Raw genomic sequence first — 12320 nt, 5'->3', positions numbered from 1 at the left:
GTGGTTCTGACCCATAAAATGGATCTAATTGATGTCCAAAGGTTCACGGTCGTCCAGCTCAAAAGGTGGTTGGCGGCATTAAACTTGCCGACGATCGGCAATAAGGCCGAACTGGCGGCACGACTAAATGGCTTGGACCCGCTAGTTCGTGGAACTCGCCCGGAGTCCCCACTGCCGCAGTACGCTGACAACGAGCTCCTGGCTGATCGGGCTCAGGAGTTAGAGCCGGAAGATGACTTGGGGGAGGATTTCTCTGCTGAGGATGCCAACCCTAGGTCGGAACTGATTCCTGCAGCGGCTTCAAGGCCCAAGGGAGACGAGTGGTTTGCTGTAGCCGAAGGAGTGTTGTCGCTACAACAAATACGCGCTGAAATCCAAGCTGGTAAGAAGGAGCTCCAGAACATTCTTGCACAAGTAAGAGCCGCGTCGCAAGCAGTTGGCAATGACGTCATCAACATGGCCGAAAACTGCAACCAAGCAGTGAGCAGCGAGGGAGTAAAGCGATCAGTGCAAGGCGAAAACTTCGAGGAAGCAGTTGGCGGAAAAATACCAAGCACCGATGGAAGTGCTGATATCGATAGCGAAACCGATATCGATGTAAGAAACAGTGTTGAGCAACAACGAGTGGCAGTTGTAAACAAAGGACTAGAAGCGCCAAATATGTCACTTTCATTTGCCAAGGAAATCATCATGGATTTTGATGGATCTTCTTGTGCAAACATTTGGACCCAGCAAGTACGCAACATTGCTGAAATGTACACCTGGATGCAGTGGGCATGAAGATGGTGATTGTGTCCAAACTGAAGGGTGTCGCTCAGCGCTGGTTGCATGCAAATGCAACGCGTATTATGGAGCCGGCAGAGAATCTTTTGGAACAGCTGATATTAGCATTCGGCGATAAGCTTTCAAAAGCAGAGGCACGACGCAAATTTGAAGATTTAAAGTGGCATCATTCCGAAAAGTTCGCGGTGTATTTTGAGGCAAAGACAATGCTAGCCAGCAGCATCAACATCGAACCGGACGAATTGGTTGATCAGATAGTCGAGGGAATACGAGCACAGAATTTGCGTGATCAAGCCCGGATCCAATGCTTCACAGATCCGATGCAAATTCTCCGTGCGTTTGCTGGTATCCGTTTGGACAAGCCAAAGGAGTTGGTGTCGAAGGAGCTGAACAGGAATAGGAGCGACAACGGAGGATTCCGCTGCGGTAATTGCAACGCCAGAGGACACATCGCTAAGGATTGTCGAAAGCCAGCAAGGGTGCCAGGATCCTGCTATGCTTGTGGCAAGTTCGGCCACTTCGTAGCCCAATGCGAGGAAAGGAAGGGAAATGCTGAAAATAAATATGTAAGGTGTATTAAAATTTATTTTGACAATCAAATTATATCTCCTATGGTTACAGCATGCATCTTAGACTCTGGCAGTCCAATTTCATTGATTAAATTATCTTTGTTGCCCAGGGAGGCCAAACTACATGAAGTTAAAGAACATTATTTTGGTATAAATAGAAGCCCATTACAAATCTATGGAAAAATTTTATGTTTTGTATTAAAAGAAAAAATAAAATGTTACTTCAATTTAACAGTTGTTGCCAATGAGTCTATGATGTATGATGTGGTTTTGGGTAGAAATTTCATGGATGCTTGCGATTTAAATTTAGATTTAAGAACTTTAAAGATGATAACTGTAGAAGATATATCAAAACATAACCCGACGAGTGCTACTAGTGATCTGTCGTTGCGCATTGCTGAAGTAAATCATAATATTGAGTGTTTAGATGACTATATAACCGAGAATGTTTTGGAATTGGCGACTGAAGCTGTAAAAGCGGAACATGCAGTCGTGAAAGATCATAATAAAAGAATAGGTCACAGGGCGATGATACAAAACAATGAAACAACGAGTCAAACAGTAACGAGACGAAACAATGAAACAATGAGTCAAACAGTTACGGGACGAAACAGTAAAACAATGAGTCAAACAGTTACGGGACGAAATAGTGAAAATGACGGTCAAACAGTTACGAGACGAAATAGTGGAAATATCGGTCAGACAGTTATGAGACTTAACAATGAAAAAACGGAATGTACAAATGTAAACAGGCAACTGGAAATGGACAATTTTGAAACCGAAATACTTAATATCGACTGTACAAACAACGAAACGATTGAATTTAACTGGGACAAAAGCACTACTTATCAAATACAATGTCGTTTCTTGAAAATAATTGAAAACAGTTATGTAAAAGCAACTAGACCTGAAAAGCCAATGATTAGAGCAGAAATGAAGCTATGCCTAGATAATGCAAAACCTTTCAGTTGTAGTCCGCGACGATTATCATATACAGAAAAGGATAAGCTTCAAAAATTACTAGACGAATATTTGAAAAGCGATATAATAAGACCAAGCGAATCAGAATTTGCATCTCCGATAGTATTAGTCAAGAAGAAAACAGGTGAAATTAGATTATGCATTGATAAAGCACTGCTAAAAGACAACTACCCACTGCCACACATCGATGATTTATTAGATAAATTAGTTGACAAAAAAGTATTCTCGAAGTTAGATCTTAAAAATGGATATTTTCATGTTTTTGTAAATGAAGAATCTGTCAAATATACTTCATTCGTGACTCCACTAGGACAATTTGAATTTTTAAGAATGCCAATGGGTATCAAAAACGCACCGGCTGTTTTTCAACGCTTTGTTAATAACATTTTTGTTGACATGATTAGAAACAACAAAGTAGTAGTGTACATGGATGATATAATGGTCGCCAGCAAAGATATTAATGAGCATTTGGAAACATTAGAAGAAATTTTTAAAAGGCTTACACAGAACAGATTAGAACTTAGAATGGATAAATGTGAGTTTTTAAAATCAAATATAAAGTATTTAGGATTTTTGATTTCCGAGAATGGCATCAGGGCAGACGATAAGGGCATTGAAGCCGTAAAAAATTTTCCAGTTCCCTCCAAGGTACAGGCAGTACAAAGTTTTTTGGGACTTTCTTCATATTTTCGAAGGTTTATAAAGGATTTCTCTACAATAGCAAAACCTTTGTACGACCTGTTAAGGAAAGACAAACCATTTCAATTTGGTGAAGTAGAGATGAATTGTTTTCTCAGTCTAAAGGAAAAACTTATTGAGTCACCAGTACTAGCGTTATATAATTACAAAGACGATACAGAATTACATTGTGACGCCAGCGCTCTAGGATTTGGTGCAGTACTGTTACAAAAGAAAGATGATGGCAAGTTACACCCTGTATTCTATTTCTCTAAGCGTACTACAGCAGATGAGGCTAAATTACATAGTTTTGAACTCGAGACTTTAGCGGTTATTTATGCTCTTCGTAGATTTAGGATATATTTGCAAGGAAAGCATGTGAGACTAGTAACCGACTGTATTGCACTTAAGTTAACACTTAATAAGGCAGAACTTAATCCGAAGATATCGAGATGGGCCTTGGAGATGGAAAACTATGATCTTGAGATATGTCACAGGGCTGGAAACAAAATGCAACATGTGGATGCTCTCAGCAGGTATAATAATATTCTAATAGTAGAAACCAACAGTTTTGAAGAAAATTTAGTCATTTGTCAAGGAAAAGACTTAAGAATTAAGAAGCTTAAAACCGTTTTAGAGAAAGCAGAACTTAAATTATTTGAAATGAGAAATGGTGTAGTGTACAGAAAAGCAAATGGCAATAGAATACTGTTTTACGTGCCAGAAGAAATGGAAAATCAGGTACTATATAAATATCATAACGAAATAGGACATGTAGGAAGAGATAAAATGATGGACATAATTTCAAAAACGTATTGGTTTCCAAGCTTGAAAGAAAAGTGTGTTGCGCATATAGAAAATTGTTTAAAATGTGTAGCGTTTTCACCAAAATCAGGTAAAGGAGAAGGTTTTTTGAACAGTATTCCCAAGGGAAGCAAACCATTCGAGTTAATACACATTGACCATTATGGTCCAGTAGACTCATCGAGAGCAAAAAAGCATATTTTTGTGGTAGTCGACGGATTTACGAAATTTGTAAGACTCTATTCAACTAAATCAACAAGTACTAGGGAGGTAATAACGGCATTAAAAGATTACTTTAGGGCATACAGTCGTCCAAAATGTATAGTTTCAGACCGCGGTAGTTGTTTTACGTCTAAGGACTTCGAAGAATTCATGGAAGAGTATAATGTGAAGCATATCAAGATAGCCACAGGCTCACCACAGGCAAATGGTCAAGTCGAAAGGATTAACAGGAGCCTTGGACCAATGATAGCAAAATTAGTTGATCAAAGTAAAGGTGTATACTGGGACAATGTTATAGATAAAATAGAACATGCTCTTAATAATACGTTGCACAGAAGTATAAGACAACTTCCGAGTAAAATGCTGTTTGGAGTAGAACAAAAAGGAAAGATTGTTGATGAACTTAAGGAAAAGCTAGAGGACATAAATGAAAATACAAAATTAGATAGTTTAGCACAAATAAGAAAAAAAGCTGCGACCCACCAAAAACAAGTTCAAGATTATAACGAAAAATTATATAATAAAAGACGTGTAAAGGCTAAAGGGTATAAAAAAGGAGACTATGTAATGGTGAAGAATTTTGACTCGACTGTTGGGACTGCTAGGAAACTGATTCCCAAACATAAGGGACCATATGTGATTGCAAAAGCGATGCGCAATGACAGGTTTTTATTAAAAGACGTCGAAGGGTTTCAATTAGCACGAAATCCTTATCTAGGTGTTTGGAGTGCCCAAAATTTAAGACATTGGATAAAGAATAAAAATAAAAGTAAAAAACAAAAATAAAAATAAAAATGTAAAGTATAACAAGAAAATGAAACTTATGTAACCATAACCATAACCATAGATATAATAAGCATAACTTTTAAATCAATATATCTTGATCAGGTGATCAACCAGTCAGGATGGCCGAATTGTAGTAGGATAAGTGTCTTGTATATATTTAAGTATAACTCTTTGTTGTAAATGTATATCAACAAGTATTTGAATGTAACGGCTAGCTGTTTAATAGTCGTTAGCATCTAAAGTATCTCCTGTTGTAAAGTGGCCAACCTGGCAACTCTAAAATGTTAAGTATCGATATTGATCGCAGCCAACTTCACGTAATCGTATGTAAAACCGACGCTATGTAAAACCAGCCAATTGCGAACAAGAAGTGAAGGAGAACAGTTCAGTGTAATAAAGTGTTTAATAAGTATAGCAGTTTATACTACTATAAAAGTTATATATTTATTAGTGCAGATAACAACATAATCATTCCACAAACCCATAAAGGTATGCCATATCGAATTCCGAGTTCATTTGACCAAGTTATGGGCTTTTAAAGATGGAAAGGAGGCCCATTTCTGTAAACCTTCGCAAAATTAAAATCAATGACATAAAAACGGAAATATTTTTTACTACCCTTAAAGTTATATATTTAAATGCAGCTAACAACATAATCATTCCACAAGCCCATAAAGGTATGCCATATTGAAATCCGAGTTCATTTAACCAAGTTATGGGCTTTTAAAGATGGAAAGAAGGTCCATTTCAGTAAACCTTCGCAAAATTAAAATCAATAACATAAAAACGGTCATATTTTTTACTACCTTTAAAGTTATATATTTATTAATGCAGATAACAACATAATCATTCCACAAACCCATAAAGGTATGCCATATCAAAATCCGAGTTCATTTGACAAAGTTATGGGCTTTTAAATATGGAAAGGAGGACCATTTCTGTAAACCTTCGTAAAATTAAAATCAGTGACATAAAAACGGTCATATTTTTTACTACCTTTTAAGTTATATATTTTAATGCAGATAACAACATAATCATTCCACAAGACCGTAAAGGTATGCCTTTCGAAGTCCGAGATCATTTGACCAAGTTATGGGCTTTTAAAGATGGAATGAAGGTCCATTTTAGTAAACCTTCGCAAAATTAAAATCAATGACATTAAAACGGTCATATTTTTTACTTCCTTTAAAGATTTATATATTAATGCAGATAACAACATTATCATTCCACAAGCCCATAAAGATGTGCCATATCGAAGTCCGAGTTCATTTGATGAAGTTGTGGGCTTTTAAAGATGGAAAGAAGGCCCATTTCAGTAAACCTTCGCAAAATTAAAATCAATGATATAAAAACGGTCATATTTTTTACTACCGTTAAAGTTGTATATATTAATGCAGATAAGAACATAATCATTCCACGAGCCCATAAAGATGTGCCATATCGAAGTCCGAGTTCATTTGATGAAGTTATGGGCTTTTAAAGATGGAAAGAAGGTCCATTTCAGTAAACCTTCGCAAAATTAAAATCAATGATATAAAAACGGTCATATTTTTTACTACCGTTAAAGTTGTATATATTAATGCAGATAAGAACATAATCATTCCACGAGCCCATAAAGATGTGCCATATCGAAGTCCGAGTTCATTTGATGAAGTTGTGGGCTTTTAAAGATGGAAAGAAGGCCCATTTCAGTAAACCTTCGCAAAATTAAAATCAATGACATAAAAACGGTCATATTTTGTACTACTTTTAAAGTTGTATATATTAATTCAGATAAGAACATAATCATTCCACGAGCCCATAAAGATGTGCCATATCGAAGTTGTGGGCTTTTAAAGATGGAAAGAAGGTCCAATTCAGTAAACCTTCGCAAAATTAAAATCAATGACATAAAAACGGTCATATTTTGTACTACTTTTAAAGTTGTATATATTAATGCAGATAAGAACATAATCATTCCACGAGCCCATAAAGATGTGCCATATCGAAGTCAAGTTATGGGCTTTTAAAGATGGAAAGAAGGCCCATTTCAATAAACCTTCGCAACATTCAAATCAATGACATAAAAGCGGTCATATTTTTTACTACCTTTTGAGTTATATATTTTAATGCAGATAACAACATAATCATTCCACGAGCCCATAAAGATGTGCCATATCGAAGTCCGAGTTCATTTGATCAAGTTATGGGCTTTTAAAGATGGAAAGAAGGCCCATTTCAGTAAACCTTCGCAAAATTAATGACATAAAAACGTTAAAGTTGTATATATTGTATAAGAACATAATCATTCCACGAGCCCATAAAGATGTGCCATATCGAAGTCCGAGTTCATTTGATCAAGTTGTGGGCTTTTAAAGATGGAAAGAAGGCCCATTTCAGTAAACCTTCGCAAAATTAAAATCAATGACATAAAAACGGTCATATTTTGTACTACTTTTAAAGTTGTATATATTAATGCAGATAAGAACATAATCATTCCACGAGCCCATAAAGATGTGCCATATCGAAGTCCAAGTTCATTTGATCAAGTTATGGGCTTTTAAAGATGGAAAGAAGGCCCATTTCAATAAACCTTCGCAACATTAAAATCAATGACATAAAAGCGGTCATATTTTTTACTACCTTTTGAGTTATATATTTTAATGCAGATAACAACATAATCATTCCACCAGCCCATTAAGGTATGCCATATCGAATTCCGAGTTCACTTGACCAAGTTATGGGCTTTTAAAGATGGGAAGGAGGCCAATTTCTGTAAACCTTCGCAAAATTAAATCAATAACATAAAAACGGTAATATTTTTTACTACCTTTAAAGTTATATATTTATTAATGCAGATAACAACATAATCATTCCACAAACCCATAAAGGTCTGCCATATCGAAATCCGAGTTCATTAGACCAAGTTATGGGCTTTTAAAGATGGAAAGGAGGCCCATTTCTGTAAACCTTCGCAAAATTAAAATCAATGACATAAAAACGGAAATATTTTTTACTACCTTTATAGTTATATTTATTAATGCAGATAACAACATAATCATTCCACAAGCCCATAAAGGTATGCCATATTGAAATCCGAGTTCATTTGACCAAGTTATGGGCTTTTAAAGATGGAAAGAAGGCCCATTTCAGTAAATCTTTTTACTACCTTTAAAGTTGTATATAGTAATGCAGATAAGAACATTATCATTCCACAAGCCCATAAAGATGTGCCATATCGAATTCCGAGTTTATTTAATCAAGTTGCGGGCTTTTAAAGATGGAAAGAAGGCCCATTTCAGTAAACCTTCGCAAAATTAAAATCAATGACATAAAAAGGGTCACATTTTTTACTATCTTTAAAGTTTTATATATTAATGCAGATAACAACATAATCATTCCACAAGCCCATAAAGGTATGCCATATCGAATTCCGAGTTCATTTGACCAAGTTATGGGCTTTTAAATATGGAAAGGAGGACCATTTCTGTAAACCTTCGTAAAATTAAAATCAATGACATAAAAACGGTCATATTTTTTACTACCTTTTAAGTTATATATTTTAATGCAGATAACAACATAATCATTCCACAAGACCGTAAAGGTATGCCATTCGAAGACCGAGATCATTTGACCAAGTTATTGGCTTTTAAAGATGGAAAGAAGGCCTATTTCAATAAACCTTCGCAAAATTAAAATCAATAACATAAAAACGGTCATATTTTTTACTACCTTTAAAGTTATATATTTTAATGCAGATAACACCATAATCATTTCACAAGCCCATAAAGGTATGCCATATCGAATTCCGAGTTCATTTGACCAAATTATGGGCTTTTAAAAAGGAAAGGAGGCCCATTTCAGTAAACCTTAGCAAAATTAAAATCAATGACATGAAAACGGTCATGTTTTGTACTACCTTTAAAGTTATTTATATTAATGCAGATAACAACATAATCATTCCACAAGACCATAAAGGTATGCCTTATTGAAATCCGAGTTCATTTGACCAAGCTATGGGCTTCTAAAGATGGAAAGAAGGTCCATTTCAGTAAACCTTCGCAAAATTAAAATCAATGACATAAAAACGGTCATATTATTTACTACCTTTAAAGTTATATATATTAATGCAGATAACAACATAATCATTCCACAAGCCCATAAAGGTATGCCTTATTGAAATCCGAGTTCATTTGACCAAGTTATGGGCTTCTAAAGATGGAAAGAAGGTCCATTTCAGTAAACCTTCGCAAAATTAAAATCAATGACATAAAAACGGTCATATTTTTTACTACCTTTAAAGTTGTATATATTAATGCAGGTAAGAACATAATCATTCCAAAAGCCCATAAAGATGTGCCATATCGAATTCCGAGTTCATTTGATCAAGTTATGGGCTTTTAAAGATGGAAAGAAGGCCCACTTCAGTAAACCTTCGAAAAATTAAAATCAATGACATAGAAGCGGTCATATTTTTTAATACCTTTTGAGTTATATATTTTAATGCAGATAACAACATAATCATTCCACCAGCCCATTAAGGTATGCCATATCCAATTTCGAGTTCACTTGACCAAGTTATTGGCTTTTAAAGATGGAAAGGAGGCCAATTTATGTAAACCTTCGCAAAATTAAAATCAATAACATAAAAACGGTAATATTTTTAACTACCTTTAAAGTGTAGTAGGATAAGTGTCTTGTATATATTTAAGTATAACTCTTTGTTGTAAATGTATATCAACAAGTATTTGAATGTAACGGCTAGCTGTTTAATAGTCGTTAGCATCTAAAGTATCTCCTGTTGTAAAGTGGCCAACCTGGCAACTCTAAAATGTTAAGTATCGATATTGATCGCAGCCAACTTCACGTAATCGTATGTAAAACCGACGCTATGTAAAACCAGCCAATTGCGAACAAGAAGTGAAGGAGAACAGTTTAATAAGTATAGCAGTTTATACTACTATAAACTTCAGAAGTGGTTCTGACCCATAAAATGGATCTAATTGATGTCCAAAGGTTCACGGTCGTCCAGCTCAAAAGGTGGTTGGCGGCATTAAACTTGCCGACGATCGGCAATAAGGCCGAACTGGCGGCACGACTAAATGGCTTGGACCCGCTAGTTCGTGGAACTCGCCCGGAGTCCCCACTGCCGCAGTACGCTGACAACGAGCTCCTGGCTGATCGGGCTCAGGAGTTAGAGCCGGAAGATGACTTGGGGGAGGATTTCTCTGCTGAGGATGCCAACCCTAGGTCGGAACTGATTCCTGCAGCGGCTTCAAGGCCCAAGGGAGACGAGTGGTTTGCTGTAGCCGAAGGAGTGTTGTCGCTACAACAAATACGCGCTGAAATCCAAGCTGGTAAGAAGGAGCTCCAGAACATTCTTGCACAAGTAAGAGCCGCGTCGCAAGCAGTTGGCAATGACGTCATCAACATGGCCGAAAACTGCAACCAAGCAGTGAGCAGCGAGGGAGTAAAGCGATCAGTGCAAGGCGAAAACTTCGAGGAAGCAGTTGGCGGAAAAATACCAAGCACCGATGGAAGTGCTGATATCGATAGCGAAACCGATATCGATGTAAGAAACAGTGTTGAGCAACAACGAGTGGCAGTTGTAAACAAAGGACTAGAAGCGCCAAATATGTCACTTTCATTTGCCAAGGAAATCATCATGGATTTTGATGGATCTTCTTGTGCAAACATTTGGACCCAGCAAGTACGCAACATTGCTGAAATGTACACCTGGATGCAGTGGGCATGAAGATGGTGATTGTGTCCAAACTGAAGGGTGTCGCTCAGCGCTGGTTGCATGCAAATGCAACGCGTATTATGGAGCCGGCAGAGAATCTTTTGGAACAGCTGATATTAGCATTCGGCGATAAGCTTTCAAAAGCAGAGGCACGACGCAAATTTGAAGATTTAAAGTGGCATCATTCCGAAAAGTTCGCGGTGTATTTTGAGGCAAAGACAATGCTAGCCAGCAGCATCAACATCGAACCGGACGAATTGGTTGATCAGATAGTCGAGGGAATACGAGCACAGAATTTGCGTGATCAAGCCCGGATCCAATGCTTCACAGATCCGATGCAAATTCTCCGTGCGTTTGCTGGTATCCGTTTGGACAAGCCAAAGGAGTTGGTGTCGAAGGAGCTGAACAGGAATAGGAGCGACAACGGAGGATTCCGCTGCGGTAATTGCAACGCCAGAGGACACATCGCTAAGGATTGTCGAAAGCCAGCAAGGGTGCCAGGATCCTGCTATGCTTGTGGCAAGTTCGGCCACTTCGTAGCCCAATGCGAGGAAAGGAAGGGAAATGCTGAAAATAAATATGTAAGGTGTATTAAAATTTATTTTGACAATCAAATTATATCTCCTATGGTTACAGCATGCATCTTAGACTCTGGCAGTCCAATTTCATTGATTAAATTATCTTTGTTGCCCAGGGAGGCCAAACTACATGAAGTTAAAGAACATTATTTTGGTATAAATAGAAGCCCATTACAAATCTATGGAAAAATTTTATGTTTTGTATTAAAAGAAAAAATAAAATGTTACTTCAATTTAACAGTTGTTGCCAATGAGTCTATGATGTATGATGTGGTTTTGGGTAGAAATTTCATGGATGCTTGCGATTTAAATTTAGATTTAAGAACTTTAAAGATGATAACTGTAGAAGATATATCAAAACATAACCCGACGAGTGCTACTAGTGATCTGTCGTTGCGCATTGCTGAAGTAAATCATAATATTGAGTGTTTAGATGACTATATAACCGAGAATGTTTTGGAATTGGCGACTGAAGCTGTAAAAGCGGAACATGCAGTCGTGAAAGATCATAATAAAAGAATAGGTCACAGGGCGATGATACAAAACAATGAAACAACGAGTCAAACAGTTACGAGACGAAACAATGAAACAATGAGTCAAACAGTTACGGGACGAAACAGTAAAACAATGAGTCAAACAGTTACGGGACGAAATAGTGAAAATGACGGTCAAACAGTTACGAGACGAAATAGTGGAAATATCGGTCAGACAGTTATGAGACTTAACAATGAAAAAACGGAATGTACAAATGTAAACAGGCAACTGGAAATGGACAATTTTGAAACCGAAATACTTAATATCGACTGTACAAACAACGAAACGATTGAATTTAACTGGGACAAAAGCACTACTTATCAAATACAATGTCGTTTCTTGAAAATAATTGAAAACAGTTATGTAAAAGCAACTAGACCTGAAAAGCCAATGATTAGAGCAGAAATGAAGCTATGCCTAGATAATGCAAAACCTTTCAGTTGTAGTCCGCGACGATTATCATATACAGAAAAGGATAAGCTTCAAAAATTACTAGACGAATATTTGAAAAGCGATATAATAAGACCAAGCGAATCAGAATTTGCATCTCCGATAGTATTAGTCAAGAAGAAAACAGGTGAAATTAGATTATGCATTGATAAAGCACTGCTAAAAGACAACTACCCACTGCCACACATCGATGATTTATTAGATAAATTAGTT

General features: G+C 36.7%; 2 protein-coding genes across 2 annotated transcripts; both read left to right on the top strand.

Annotated features, from left to right (window-relative positions):
- Positions 1-1061: 1061 nt before the first annotated feature.
- On the top strand, positions 1062-1872 carry LOC118878925 (protein lin-28 homolog A-like). The gene is made up of 2 exons (XM_036821907.3): positions 1062-1349; positions 1405-1872. The coding sequence occupies exons 1-2, from the start codon at positions 1104-1106 to the stop codon at positions 1414-1416; spliced, it is 258 nt and encodes an 85-aa protein (XP_036677802.3). The 5' UTR covers positions 1062-1103; the 3' UTR covers positions 1417-1872.
- Positions 1873-10838: 8966 nt separating this feature from the next.
- Positions 10839-11854, top strand: LOC118878926 (protein lin-28 homolog A-like). The gene is made up of 2 exons (XM_036821908.3): positions 10839-11126; positions 11182-11854. The coding sequence occupies exons 1-2, from the start codon at positions 10881-10883 to the stop codon at positions 11191-11193; spliced, it is 258 nt and encodes an 85-aa protein (XP_036677803.2). The 5' UTR covers positions 10839-10880; the 3' UTR covers positions 11194-11854.
- Positions 11855-12320: the final 466 nt, after the last annotated feature.

Source organism: Drosophila suzukii, chromosome 3 (assembly GCF_043229965.1).
Source record: "Drosophila suzukii chromosome 3, CBGP_Dsuzu_IsoJpt1.0, whole genome shotgun sequence".
NCBI classification, from domain to species: Eukaryota; Metazoa; Arthropoda; class Insecta; order Diptera; family Drosophilidae; genus Drosophila; species Drosophila suzukii.
Note: the sequence above shows the minus strand (reverse complement) of the source record. Positions and strands in the feature narration are given on the sequence as shown.